The sequence below is a fragment of the Bombina bombina genome, chromosome 3, assembly GCF_027579735.1.
Source record: "Bombina bombina isolate aBomBom1 chromosome 3, aBomBom1.pri, whole genome shotgun sequence".
Classification (NCBI taxonomy): Eukaryota; Metazoa; Chordata; class Amphibia; order Anura; family Bombinatoridae; genus Bombina; species Bombina bombina.
In genome coordinates this window covers 47,100,492-47,116,068 of record NC_069501.1, presented here as the reverse complement: position 1 = coordinate 47,116,068, position 15,577 = coordinate 47,100,492, and the positions used below count along the sequence as shown (strand labels likewise).

Below are 15,577 nucleotides of genomic sequence, written 5' to 3'. Positions count from 1 at the left end.
AACATTTATTTGCCTTGATTCAGGATGTTCAACGTTCCTTATTTCAGACAGTCAGTTTCATATTTGGGATAATGCATATGAATAATTCAATTTTTTCTTACCTTAACCCCTTAATGACCGGACCATTTTTCAATTTTCTTACCCTTAATGACAATGGCTATTTTTACATTTCTGCAGTGTTTGTGTTTAGCTGTAATCTTCCTCTTACTCGTTTCTGTACCCACACATATTATATACCGTTTTTCTCGTCATTAAATGGACTTTCTAAAGATACCATTATTTTCATCATATCTTATAATTTACTAAAAAAAAATGATAAAATATGAGGAAAAAATGGAAAAAAACACGCTTTTTCTAACTTTGACCCCCAAAATCTGTTACACATCTACAATCACCAAAAAACACCCATGCTAAATAGCTTATAAATTTTGTCCTGAGTTTAGAAATACCCAATGTTTACATCTTCTTTGCTTTTTTTTGCAATTTATGGGGCAATAAATACAAGTAGCACTTTGCTATTTCCAAACCACTTTTTTTCAAAATTAGCGCTAGTTACGTTGGAACCCTGATATCTGTCAGGAATACCTGAATATCCCTTGACATGTATATATTTTATTTTAGAAGACATCCCAAAGTATTGATCTAGGCCCATTTTGGTATATTTCATGCCACCATTTCACCGCCAAATGCGATAAAAAAAAAAAAAAGTTCACTTTTTCACAAATTTTGTCACAAACTTTAGGTTTCCCACTGAAATTATTTACAAACAGCTTCTGCAATTATGGCACAAATGGTTGTAAATGCTTCTCTGGGATCCCCTTTTTCAGAAATAACAGACTTATATGGCTTTGTGGTTGCTTTTTGGTAATTAGAAGGCCGCTAAATGCCGCTGCGCACCACACATGTTTTATGCCCAGGAGTGAAGGGGTTAATTAGGGAGCTTGTAGGGTTAATTTTAGCTTTAGTGTAGTGTAGTAGACAACCCCAAGTATTGATCTAGGCCCATTTTGGTATATTTTATTCCACCATTTCACCGCCAAATGCGAGCAAATAAAAAAAAAAACTTTACATTTTTCACAATTTTAGGTTTCTCACTGAAATTATTTACAAACAGCTTATGCTATTATGGCAGAAATTGTTGTAAAAGCTTCTCTGGGATCCCCTTTGTTCAGAAATAGCAGATTTATATGGCTTTGGCGTTGCTTTTTGGTAATTAGAAGGCCGCTAAATGCTGCTGCGCACCACACGTGAATTATGCCCAGCAGTGAAGGGGTTAAATTAGGTAGCTTGTAGGGAGCTTGCAGGGTTAATTTTAGAGATCAGCCTCCCACCTGACACATCCCACCCCCTGATCCCTCCCAAACAGCTCTCTTCCCTCCCCCACCCCACAATTGTTACCGCCATCTTAAGTACTGGCAGAAAGTCTGCCAGTACTAAATAAAAGAGTTTTTTTTTTTTTTTTAAATAAAAATTATAAAATATTTTAGTTGTGATGGACCCCTGCCTTAGCACCAACCTCCCTGATCCCCCCCTCCAGCTCTCTAACCCTCTCCCCTACCTAATTACCGCCATCTTGGGTACTGGCAGCTGTCTGCCAGTACCCAGTTTGACCCCACAAACCAAACTATTTTAATTTTATTTTTAACTTTTATCTGTATGTTTAATTATTTCTGTAGTGTAGCAGCCCCCCCACAATACCCCCACCCCCTCCCCCTCCCAGATCCTTTTAAATGTAAAAAAAAAATAAAAAAAAAATTTCCCCTTCATTTTTCATTGGTGTCAGTGTGGCTAATGTGTGCATGTGTGCGCCCACGTGCACGCGCACACCCGTGCACGCGCGCGCACGCATCGTGCACGCGCAATCACACGCTCCCTCCTCCCACCTCCCAAAGGCACCATCGGCACCATCACTACCGGTGCAGAGAGGGCCACAGAGTGGCTCTCTCTGCATCGGAGTCTTGTAAAGGGGTATTACAGGATGCCTCCATATCGAGGCATCACTGCAATACCCTCAGAGCTGCTGGAAGTGATTGTGATCACTTCCAGCACTCTGTTAGACAACTGACGTACCAGGTACGTCCATTGTCATTAACTGCTTGTTAATGCATGACGTACCTGGTACGTCAGTTGTCATTAAGGGGTTAAAATTTGACTTTTTTTCCTGTGGGCTGTTAGGCTCGCGGGGGCTGAAAATGCTTCATTTTATTGCGTCATTCTTGGCGCGGACTTTCTTGGCGCAAAAATTTTCTTGTAATTTCCGGCGTCATACGTGTCGCCGGAAGTTGCGTCATTTTTTTGACGTTTTTGCGCCAAAAAATGTCGGCGTTATTTTTATATGTGTTATTTTTATATGTGGCGTCATTTTTGGCGCCAAAAGCATTTAGGCGCCAAAAAATGTGGGCGGCTTTTTTGGCGCTAAAAAATTTGAGCGTCATTGTTGTCTCCACAATATTTAAATCTCATTATTTATTGCTTCTGGTTGCTAGAAGCTTGTTCATTGGCATTTTTTTCCCATTCCTGAAACTGTCATTTAAGGAATTTGATCAATTTTGCTTTATATGTTGTTTTTTCTATTACATATTGCAAGATGTCTCAGATTGTCCCTGAATCAGAAGCCACTTCTGGAAAAACGCTTAACTGAGTTTCAGTTCTACCAAAGCTAAGTTCATTTATTTTAAATGTTATAAATGTTTATCTTTAGCTATGTTTTGTAATAAGTTATTGTGATATACTTTTACATGCGGAATCCATTAGTATTTATGCTTTATATATTTCCATTCTTACAAGAAATATTTAGAAGATTTATAAGAAATATTTTTCTGATTCTATTTTAAAGGCTTTGTCTGACTTCGTGCCTTCTAATAAAATTTTTAGGTCTTTTTCACTTCTTTTTTAATTATTGAAGTTTCAAATGACCAACAACATACTGATTTATCCTTCTCTGCTGATGTTTTTTTTTCTTTTTCAGAAATTTTCTTCATCAGATATTGACACTAACAAATATACGTTTTTATTGTTAAAGTACATTTGTTCTTTGTTGAAAAGGTGTTGATTATTTTGGATATTAAGGTAACTAGTTCTTTAGACTAGCTGACACTATTTCTGCCTATTTATTTCTTCTTTGTTTTCAGAGGTTTTTCTTTCCAATTCCCCATACTAGGGAATGGAATAGGCTGAGAATTTTCTTTTATTCCTTCTTCAAAGGTTTTAAACTATATTCTTTGCCAGCAGTTAAATTCAATTTGGAGGGTTCTTCAATTTATTGGGGCTATCTCTAATTCTACTAATTATGCTATTGTTTCTATAGCAAAATAGTATTTATTTTCCTTTAGATAGTTGTATCTTATTTATGGAAAATTATTTAGTTTCAGGTACTTTTCTTGGTCCTGTGATTTATTTGGATTTTGCAATTGCTTCATTTTCTCTGTTTACTTTAAGATCAAGTATCAGATTATGATTTATTTTAGCATTGTTTAAGGGACAACATTTACTAGACTAGGTGCTGTTGCATTTGTCTTGTTGTTTTGCATTTATTGATTTATGCAAGTCCACTGTATTGGCTGGTCCTTTAAACTGGACTATCATGCTAATAATTTCATTTGTGCCTTCATTTTATTGAATATTTTCGCAAATGAGGGTTAATCTATGTCTTTAGCTTTTTTAGCTAGAAGAATTTTGTGATTTAAAAAAATAAAATAAAAAAAATAATAATCCATATTTCTTTTGTTTTAAGATAATCAATTATTTGTTTTATAATTGAATTCAATTCTTAACTGTTACTCTGGGCTTCAAGATTGAGTTCTAAGACTAAAACTTTAAGCTTATACTAGTTTGGTTGTTCTTATTAAGGAATAAATTCCTGAGTTCTTTCCCAAGTAACATGTTTATAATTGGAGTTCGAAATCAGCTCCCTAATATTGCGATGTACGTGCCGTATTCCAGCTTGGCTGGTAAGGGGCAGGTTAAGACTTCTTTGAAATTTATTTTGTCCAAATTTCTTTGATTTTATTCCAGTAAGGCTAACACTTTCTTTAACTGTGTTTCTGTCCTATATATTTTGGGTACTGTTGAAGCATGGCTGGGCACCCATGGGGTTCAAGCGCTGCTCAGACCTGGAATCTTCTGGGGTATTTCTTCCAGTTCCTTTTGAGGAACCGGGTTTTGGAGTTTTATTCAAACTATTTTGCCTTTTTATGGTCATTGATAGCATTATTTGTTTTCATTAGATACAATAAATGCATATTTTCATTTTTCTGTTTTCATTCAGATTATTTTCTGAGGATGCGGAATCTCATATGATTCACTTGCTCTTCAGGACATAGTTAGAGGATCTTTTTTTCAAAAGCTCTTGATTCCTCACACAAGGGTCACCTTTTTTAGGTTTCCAGATAGTTTGTGTTAATGTTCTTGTCTCTATCAGACAAGGGATAATTTTTATTGGGTTCCGTCTATCGGTACCTTTAGTCTCTATTATTTCCTTCAGTTGCTATATATGCATAGAAGTTTTAGGTCTTATGGCCACAGCATTGGATTCAATTCCCTTTGCTCATTTTCACTAGAAAGAACCAATCAGTCTTTTATAAGTGTTGTTTCTTCAAGATCATGGTTGGAGGATCAATTTACCAAAAAGTTCGTTTGATTCCTCAGACAAGGGTAACCTTTTTAGGTTTCCTGATAGATTCAGTGTCCTTGACTCTGTCTCTGACGGACAAGAGACGTCTGAAATTGGTTTCAGTTTGTCGAAACCTTCAGTCTCAATCTTTCCCTTCGGTAGCCTTATGCATGGAAATTCTAGGTCTTATGACTGCTGCATTGGACGCGATCCCCTTTGCTCGTTTTCACATGCGACCTCTTCAGCTCTGTTTGCTGAACCAGTGGTGCAGGGATTATACAAAGAAAAAAACCGATTGTTCGACACTCTCTGACGTGGTGGACAGACCACCATCGTTTAGTTCAGGGGGCTTCTTTTGTTCTTCCAACCTAGACTGTGATCTCAACAGATGCAAGTCTGACAGGTTGGGGAGCTGTATGGGGGTTTCTGACAGCACAAGGGGTTTGGGAATCTCAGGAGGTGAGATTACCAATCAACATTTTGGAACTCCGTGCAATTTTCAGAGCTCTTCAGTCGTGGCCTTTTCTAAAGAGAGAGTCGTTCATTTGTTTCCAGACGGACAATGTCACAACCGTGGCATATGTCAATCATCAAGGAGGAACTCACAGTCCTCTGGCTATGAAAGAAGTCTCTCGAATACTTGTATGGGCGGAATCCAGCTCCTGTCTAATTTCTGCGGTTCATATCCCAGGTATAGACAATTGGGAAGCGGATTATCTCAGTCGCCAAAACGCTACATCCGGGCGAATGGTTTCTTCACCCAGAGGTATTTCTTCAGATTGTTCAAATATGGGGACTTCCAGAAATAGATCTGATGGCTTCTCATCTAAACAAGAAGCTTCCCAGGTATCTGTCCAGATCCAGGGATCCTCAGGCGGAAGCAGTGGATGCATTGTCACTTCCTTGGAAGTATCATCCTGCTTATATCTTTCCGCCTCTAGTTCTTTTTCCAAGATTCTAAAGGTGCGTTTGTTTATTCTGCTGGTGGCTCCAGCATGGCCTCACACGTTTTGGTATGCGGATCTTGTCCGGATGGCCACTTGCCAACCGTGGACTCTTCCGTTAAGACCAGACCTTCTATCGCAAGGTCCTTTTTTCCATCAGGATCTCAAATCCTTAAATTTGAAGGTATGGAGATTGAACGCTTGATTCTCAGTCATAGAGGTTTCTCTGACTCTGTGATTAATACTATGTTACAGGCTCGTAAAACTGTATCTAGGAAGATATATTATCGAGTCTGGAAGATTTTCATTTCTTGGTGTTTTTCTCATCATTTTTCTTGGCATTCTTTTAGAATTCCTAGAATTTTACAGTTTCTTCAGGATGGTTTGGATAAAGGTTTGTCTGCAAGTTCCTTGAAAGGTCAAATCTCTGCTCTTTCTGTTCTTTTTCACAGAAAGATTGCTAGTCTTCCTGATATTCATTGTTTTGTACAAGCTTTGGCTCGTATAAAACCTGTTATTAAGTCAATTTCTCCTCCTTGGAGTTTGAATTTGGTTCTGGGGGCTCTTCAAGCTCCTCCGTTTGAACCTATGCATTCGCTGGACATTGAATTACTTTCTTGGAAAGTTTTGTTTCTTTGGTCATCTCTTCTGCTAGAAGAGTTTCTGAATTATCTGCTCTTTCTTGTGAGTCTCCTTTTCTGATTTTTCATCAGGATAAGGCGGTGTTGCGAACTTCTTTTAAATTTTTACCTAAGGTTGTGAATTCTAACAACATTAGTAGAGAAATTGTGGTTCCTTCATTGTGTCCTATTCCTAAGAATTCTAGGAAAAGTCGTTGCTTTCTTTGGATGTAGTTAGAGCTTTGAAATATTATGTTGAAGCTACTAAGGATTTCCGAAAGACTTCTAGTATATTTGTTATCTTTTCCGGTTCTAGGAAAGGTCAGAAGGCTTCTGCCATTTCTTTGGCATCTTGGTTAAAATCTTTGATTCATCATGCTTATGTCGAGTCGGGTAAAAATCCGCCTCAAAGGATTACAGCTCATTCTACTAGGTCAGTTTCTACTTCCTGGGCGTATAGGAATGAAGCTTCAGTTGATCAGATTTGCAAAGCAGCCACTTGGTCTTCTTTGCATACTTTTACTAAATTTTACCATTTTGATGTGTTTTTCTTCTTCTGAAGCAGTTTTTGGTAGAAAAGTACTTCAGGCAGCTGTTTCAGTTTGATTCTTCTGCTTATAATTTCAGTTTTTTTCATTATAAGATTTAAACTTTATTTTGGGTGTGGATTATTTTCAGCGGAATTGGCTGTCTTTATTTTATCCCTCCCTCTCTAGTGACTCTTGCGTGGAAGATCCACATCTTGGGTAGTCATTATCCCATACGTCACTAGCTCATGGACTCTTGCTAATTACATGAAAGAAAACATAATTTATGTAAGAACTTACCTGATAAATTCATTTCTTTCATATTAGCAAGAGTCCATGAGGCCCACCCTTTTTGTGGTGGTTATAATTTTTTTGTATAAAGCACAATCATTCCAATTCCTTATTTTTTTATGCTTTCGCACTTTTTTCTTATCACCCCACTTCTTGGCTATACGTTAAACTGATTTGTGGGTGTGGTGAGGGGTGTATTTATAGGCATTTTGAGGTTTGGGAAACTTTGCCCCTCCTGGTAGGAATGTATGTCCCATACGTCACTTGCTCATGGACTCTTGCTAATATGAAAGAAATGAATTTATCAGGTAAGTTCTTACATAAATTATGTTTTTTCCTTTGCCTTACATAATATATCTTATCTTTGTTACAAACAATACTTATTAGTTTTTTTCCTCCACTAACAGGCACTGTTACCCTTGCGAACGCACTTATAGGTTCAATATTATATCAAATATACAAACATATTATCCTTCTACTTCTACACCTTGTAGCTTATCTTGTTATAGACCGTACTTTTACCAAAAAGGAACAAAACAGGATAGGTTGATACACAGAAACATTAGTTAAAGCAATCTGTTGTAATTCGTTCAGCTATGGCTAGTTTAATAAATAGCTTTGTTGCATTTCAGAAGTTCTTTAGCAGCCTCTGTTAGTCACAAATTATCAAATTTAAAGAAAATATCCATCTTCTCAAATTGCTTTTGCCACAAAATAAATATCAATACTCTGTCTTTTATAGGGTTATGTCCAAGCCTTTATCCACTATTGCGGTACTTGGTCTATTATCAATCTATCTTAACACAAGTCCAGTTAGGGAGCATAATTTAAAAGGCATTAACACCAGGTTATGGCGTCTTTTAATACTGGGAGAAATTGTTGCGTCACCCGTGTATGATACTATATCACCTTCTGTGCTGGCACTGTTCTTCGTGAGGAGGGGACACTTATCAATATTTCAGTGTTTGTACAGTTTGTTCTGGGCTAGTTAGTCTGTATATTTGTAGTGTTTCCCACCGGCCTAGTTCTGTCTGACCTTGTTTACTCAGGCTTTGTCTGCGGCTTCCCCGCCGTCTGTCAGGATACTCCCGGCTCGCTATCAGTGTTTTCAGTCCGCCTCAGTTCAGTTTAACATCCACAGCCTTGGGTGTTTCTAACCGCCCACTCTTCGTTCCCCACTCAGCTTGGCTTTTCATAATATGAAGACAGCTTACCGTGCCTTCTTACATGTGTCTGCAACTATTTTAAATGCCTTGCCTCTCTGTATTGGATACACTGCTTCCCTTTGATTGAGCCCCTGTATTCAGGTTCAGAATCCTCTCGGGTCTGACGCAGGCAACGGGTCTTAAAGAAAAACGCCTTTCTCGACCGGCGGATTGGACTTTTCAAGTCCCAAGCTTCCCACCTCAATTGTGGGTCCCAGGCAAGGCTTTCCCCAAAAAAAGGTTAGCTTGTCGTTCTCCTCTGAACTATTTCTCAGTGGCCTTTCTTCGCTCTTTCCCAAACAGAGCACTGCTGCACCCTGCCACTGTGAAGCTCCACCCCTTCTGGCCTCCCGAAAGGTACACCATTCCTACTGTGAAACACGGAGGTGGATTGCTGATGTTTTGGGGATGTGGGAGCTACAAAGGCACAGGAAATTTGGTCCGAATTGATGGCAAGATGAATGCAGTTTGTTATCAAACAGAACCCCTCATTTTCCACTTCTTGATTAGAGTTTGAACACTGCTTTCTCAATTCCTTGGATATATTTTATATCCCTTTCCTGTTTTATACAGTTCAACTACCTTTTCCCGCAGATCCTTTGATCTTTTGCTTTCCCCATGACTCCGAATCCAGAAACGTCAGTGCAGCACTGGATGAAAGATGCAAGGGTCTGTCAGGAGTCCAGAAACTCATTGACCTTTTATACACACACACTAATTATAAGCAAACAAATCACAGGTGAGGATGGTTACCTTTTAATAGCCATTCAAACCACTTTGTGTCAACTTGTGTGCATGTTATCAGGCCAAAATCACCAGGGTATGTAAACTTTTGATCAGGGCCATTTTGGTAGTTTCTGTTGTCATTATGATTTCAAAAGAGTAAACACAGTTGATTGATAATAAATGGCTTCAGCCAAACACTAACCATGAGTGAAAGAAAAGTTTTTGTGTTATCATTCATATTCTCTGAAAAATGGCCAAGAAATCATAAATTCTGTCAGGGTATGTAAACCTATGCACACAACTGTATGTAACCCTGGGATAATGATGTAAATATTTTCAAGTTTCTACTAAAGTCCCTTTTTATAACCTGAGTTCAGTTGCTTGACACATTGCTCAGAACTGATGCTACTGTGTAATCTTTTCAGTGCTTTACACTTGTTTTTATATAGATTGTAATAAAAATGCACATATTCTGCTGGGGGATTAAAACCAATTAAACATGTAAAGGCTAATGGTCTTCTCAACATACAAATTACAGATGAAGAGGAGGAGAGCGATGACGAGTCAGTTGGTTATTCTACTTGGGATGGCACTGAAAATGAGTCGGTTTCTGAGGACGGTGTCTTTGATGATTCTATTTGCCCACCTAGTAAGTTCTTCTGCTCATTTGTAGTAAACTCACTTTAATCATCTCCTGTTCTATCACTATATCAACATGGTAAGAAAAAAACAATTAGAAGAGCATTGAAGAAAAATAAAATAATCCCAGTAAAATGTTTAATATTGAAGAAGAAAAAAGACTCATTATTCATCTTGACTACTTTTCCTGTAATTTACCTCTAAAACTTGTGTGTTTGACTAATCCCTGGAGACTAGATTGTATACTGCATAAATGCTATGTGGCAGCTCTTTTACATAATGATACGACATGAAAGACGCCAAATAGGCTTTTATATGTGCACCACCAATCAGCTGCTAGCAAATTTGATAATAGAAGTAAATTGGAGAGTTGTTGAAAATTACAATTTTCCAATATACTTGTATATACGTGTACTTATATAATCTGTCTATGTCTATCTATCTACTCTGTCTGTCTATCTATTTACTCTATCTAACAACAACAAAAAGGACATGAACAGAAACAATAAGGATTGTTGTATCTCTGTATTGTACTTGTAAAATATTCTGCAAGCACATATTTTTTTTTATCTGAGAGTGAATCTAAAGTATTCCAAATTCTTTTTGACATTGAGGTTGTGCCATATTGTTATTCAAGATATCATGTATTTCAGCTTTGCTGATATTTTCTTCCAATCCCATCTAGACTGTGACCCTACAGTATTCGAGAACACCCTACAGCTACGTGAAAAGCGCCTGGATGTTGAAGAGGCGTTGAGTGAAGAGAAGAAGGTTGTGGATGGTCTGAAAAAGGAGTATGATACTTTAATTAAAAAGGTAAAGGGACCAAACCAATGTTACATCAAGTGCAACTCTATCGTTTCGTACACTGTGCACTTGCTTGGCACAGAGTTATTTAGCAGAGATTAAAGATGATGCAGTGTTAGTTGGGAGAGCAGATGGGGCTATGTTACGTTTTAGGCATCAGATATTTCATTACTGACCAGGAAGGAAGAAGATTCTATCTTTTAGGACCTTCATGGCCCTTTATCATATCAGACCTCCTTCTCTTATAAACCTTGGTGTCCTGTAAGTCTACAGTTTAATTTGTACATTACTATTTCTGTGTTTTTAGCATAAACTCCTTTAAGTCTGGTTTTTTTTAAGCAGTACAAATATACGGCTAGATTTAGAGTTTTGTCGGTAACGACCCGCGTAGCTAACGCTGGCTTTTTTCTGGCCGCACCATAAAAATAACTCTGGTATTGAGAGTCCACATAAAGGCTGCGTTAGGCTCCAAAAAAGGAGCGTAGAGCATATTTAACGCAGCTTCAACTCTCGATACTAGAGTTGCTTACGGACGCGGCCAGCCTCAAAAACGTGCTCATGCACGATTCCCCCATAGGAAACAATGGGGCTGTTTGAGCTGAAAAAAAACCTAACACCTGCAAAAAAGCTGCGTTCAGCTCTTAACGCAGCCCCATTGTTTGCTATGGGGAAACACTTCCTACGTCTGCACCTAACACCCTAACATGTACCCCGAGTCTAAACACCCCTAACCTTACACTTATTAACCCCTAATCTGCCGCTATCGCTGACCCCTGCATATTATTTTTAACCCCTAATCTGCCACTCCGTAAACCGCCGCTACTTACATTATCCTTATGTACCCCTAATCTGCTGCCCCTAACACCGCCGACCCCTATATTATATTTATTAACCCCTAATCTGCCCCCCACAACGTCGCCTCCACCTGCCTACACTTATTAACCCCTAATCTGCCGAGCGGACCGCACCGCTATCATAATAAAGTTATTAACCCCCTAATCCGCCTCACTAACCCTATAATAAATAGTATTAACCCCTAATCTGCCCTCCCTAACATCGCCGACACCTAACTTCAAACATTAACCCCTAATCTGCCGACCGGAGCTCACCGCTATTCTAATAAATTTTTAAACCCCTAAAGCTAATTCTAACCCTAACCCTAACACCCCCCTAAGTTAAATATAATTTAAATCTAACGAAATAAATTAACTTATTAAATAACTTATTCCTATTTAAAGCTAAATACTTACCTGTAAAATAAACCCTAATATAGCTACAATATAAATTATAATTACATTGTAGCTATTTTAGGATTAATATTTATTTTACAGGCAACTTTGTAATTATTTTAACCAGGTACAATAGCTATTAAATAGTTAAGAACTATTTAATAGTTACCTAGTTAAAATAATAACAAAATAACCTGTAAAATAAATCCTAACCTAAGTTACAATTAAACCTAACACTATACTATCATTAAATTAATTAAATAAAATATCTACAATTACCTACAATTAAACCTAACACTACACTATCAATACATTAATTAAATACAATATCTACAAATAACTACATTTAAATAAACAATCAGATTGAGCTTGCATTCTATTGGCTGTTCCGATCAGCCAATAGAATGCGAGCTCAATCTGATTGGCTGATTGGATCAGCCAATCGGATTGAACTTGATTCTGATTGGCTGATTCCATCAGCCAATCAGAATATTCCTACCTTAATTCTGATTGGTTGATAGAATCCTATCAGCCAATCGGAATTCGAGGGACGCCATCTTGGATGACGTCATTTAAAGGAACCGTCATTCGTCGTTCAGTCGTCGGGCAGGATGGATGTTCCGCGTCGGAGGTCTTCAGGATGCTGCCGCTTCGCTCCGGATGGATGACGATAGAAGATGCCGCCTGGATGAAGACTTCAATCGGATGGAAGACCTCTTCTGCCCCGCTTGGATGAAGACTTCGACCGGATCATGGACATCTTCAGCCCCCCGCTTGGGCTTGGATCAGGACATCGGAGGAGCTCTTCTGGACCGATCGGTGAACCTGGCAGGGTGAAGACAAGGTAGGAAGATCTTCAGGGGCTTAGTGTTAGGTTTATTTAAGGGGGGTTTGGGTTAGATTAGGGGTATGTGGGTGGTGGGTTGTAATGTTGGGGGGGGGGGTATTGTATGTTTTTTTTTACAGGCAAAAGAGCTGAACTTCTTGGGGCATGCCCCGCAAAGGGCCCTGTTCAGGGCTGGTAAGGTAAAAGAGCTTTGAACTTTAGTAATTTAGAATAGGGTAGGGCATTTTGTTATTTTGGGGGGCTTTGTTATTTTATTAGGGGGCTTAGAGTAGGTGTAATTAGTTTAATATTGTTGTAATATTTTTCTTATGTTTGTAAATATTTTTTTATTTTTTGTAACTTAGTTCTTTTTTATTTTTTGTACTTTAGTTAGTTTATTTCATTGTAGTTATTTGTAGGAATTGTATTTAATTAATTTATTGATAGTGTAGTGTTAGGTTTAATTGTAGGTATTTTATTTAATTAATTTAATGATAGTATAGTGTTAGGTTTAATTGTAACTTAGGTTAGGATTTATTTTACAGGTAATTTTGTAATTATTTTAACTAGGTAACTATTAAATAGTTCTTAACTATTTAATAGCTATTGTACCTGGTTAAAATAATTACAAAGTTGCCTGTAAAATAAATATTAATCCTAAAATAGCTACAATGTAATTATAATTTATATTGTAGCTATATTAGGGTTTATTTTACAGGTAAGTATTTAGCTTTAAATAGGAATAAGTTATTTAATAAGAGTTAATTTATTTAGTTAGATTTAAATTATATTTAATTTAGGGGGGTGTTAGGGTTAGACTTAGCTTTAGGGGTTTAAAAATTTATTAGAATAGCGGTGAGCTCCGGTCGGCAGATTAGGGGTTAATGTTTGAAGTTAAGTGTCGGCGATGTTAGGGAGGGCAGATTAGGGGTTAATAATTGAAGTTAGGTGTTGGCGATGTTAGGGAGGGCAGATTAGGGGTTAATACTATTTATTATAGGGTTAGTGAGGCGGATTAGGGGTTAATAACTTTATTATAGTAGCGGTGCGGTCCGCTCGGCAGATTAGGGGTTAATAAGTGTAGGCAGGTGGAGGCGCTTTGCGGTCGGCAGATTAGGGGTTAATTATTGTAAGTAGTTGGCGGCGACGTTGTGGGGGGCAGATTAGGGGTTAATAAGTATAATACAGGGGTCGGCGGTGTTAGGGGCAGCAGATTAGGGGTACATAAGTATAACGTAGGTGGCGGTCGGCAGATTAGGGGTTAAAAAAATTTAATCGAGTGGCGGCGATGTGGGGGGACCTCAGTTTAGGGGTACATAGGTAGTTTATGGGTGTTAGTGTACTTTAGAGTACAGTAGTTAAGAGCTTTATGAACCGGCGTTAGCCCAGAAAGCTCTTAACTACTGACTTTTTTCTGCGGCTGGAGTTTTGTCGTTAGAATTCTAACGCTCACTTCAGACACGACTCTAAATACCGGAGTAAGAAAGATCCCATTGAAAAGATATGATACGCAATTGACGTAAGGGGATCTGCGGTATGGAAAAGTCGCGGCTGAAAAGTGAGCGTTAGACCCTTTTTTGAGTGACTCCAAATACCGGAGTTAGCCTAAAACCAGCGTTAGGAGCCTCTAACGCTGGTTTTCACGGCTACCGCCAAACTCCAAATCTAGGCCATAGTGATTAAAATGTGTTATACATAAAATGTTGTATTTAGTATAGAATTTGTATTCACTATTGAAGAGACCAGAGATCCGTACTAAACATCAGAGGATTAGCCTGTACACACCACTATGTTTCCTTGCTAGTTATCTAGAACCATGTAACAGATTCATTTTATGTGTTTCCTGTTCTCAGGCTAAAATTGTGGAATACAACCTGAACATAGCTGAGACGGAGTTGGATTCCTTTCAGAGGGAGAAGCAGCAGAAACTGAATGAGCTTCATGTTGTAGTGCCTCTGAAACTGCACCAGGTAAATGTCTAGTAGTAATATTCCTTTGTTAGAGTCTCACAGGTCAATATGTGTGTTAATGGATCTCAGCTGCAGATTTAGGAATTTCTTTCAAGTAAAGGTTATTTGTATCACTATAGGTAGGATAATCACTATGTTTATGTGAATATCGGTTATATAGTGAAATAGCTTCTAGAATGAAAGATGCTATACAAGTTGTTATATTATTAGAGCACTAATGATTTTATTTAAATCTTACTGCAGCAGATTGTTATTAAGAAAGTTGAATTACAGAATCTCTTAAATAGATTGACTCGTTAGGTATCTTTTATCTCTTAAGTATCACCTACTCATTCCGTGTAACTTCAGTTTATATCTTGATAATAAGTAGCCAATTATGCAAATAAAAACAGTACCTGGATTCGTAGATCAATTCCTTTTTGGAGGAAATTCCTCTATTCAGCAGCAACAGAATAATCTGTGTGAATCCGTTCCGGTAACTTCCAGTAAGTTTGGAGGTGGAGACAAGCCAAGCGCAGCGTTCAGAATAGAGAAAATCAATGCTTAGAGATATGAGTCCTCTTTAGATGAAGTATGCTGCAGATTTATATGAGTAGTCTTCAGGAAAATGTCCTATAGGAGAGAGCTCAGTTCCACAGTAGTTGCTGATAGCCACTATGAAACAATACTAAGCACAGAATCTAGGGTGTGTCTGATTTTTAAAGGCTGCTTGATGTTTGTCGATTGGTTGTACTGAATTAAAGGAACAGTAACATAATAACCTGAAACCATGACATTCTTACAGCTCCTGTAATGCTCTGGGCTTGCTGGGCTAATGCCCTCTTGTATATACTGGGGATACTGAGCTAATGCCCTCTTGTGTATACTGGGGATACTGCGCTAATGACCTCTTGTGTATACTGGGGATACTGAGCTAATGCCCTCTTGTGTATACTGGGAATACTGCTAAGCTAATGCCCTCTTGTGTATACTGGGGATACTGCTGAGCTAATGCCCTCTTGTGTATACTGGGGATACTGCTGAGCTAATGCCCTCTTGTGTATACTGGGGATACTGCTGAGCTAATGCCCTCTTGTGTATACTGGGGATACTGCTGCACTAATGACCTCTTGTGTATACTGGGGATACTGCTGAGCTAATGCCCTCTTGTGTATACTGGGAATACTGCTAAGCTAATGCCC

At 38.2% G+C, this 15,577-nt stretch overlaps 1 protein-coding gene across 1 annotated transcript in view; it reads left to right on the top strand.

Annotated features, from left to right (window-relative positions):
- Nucleotides 1–15,577, top strand: part of CFAP44 (cilia and flagella associated protein 44) — a 296,056-nt gene that overhangs the window by 214,938 nt on the left and 65,541 nt on the right. Inside the window, exons 29-31 of the mRNA XM_053705145.1 lie at nt 9,464–9,574; nt 10,250–10,380; nt 14,280–14,396. Coding sequence (XP_053561120.1) covers nt 9,464–9,574; nt 10,250–10,380; nt 14,280–14,396 — 359 coding nt within the window. The remainder of the gene's footprint in view (nt 1–9,463; nt 9,575–10,249; nt 10,381–14,279; nt 14,397–15,577) is intronic.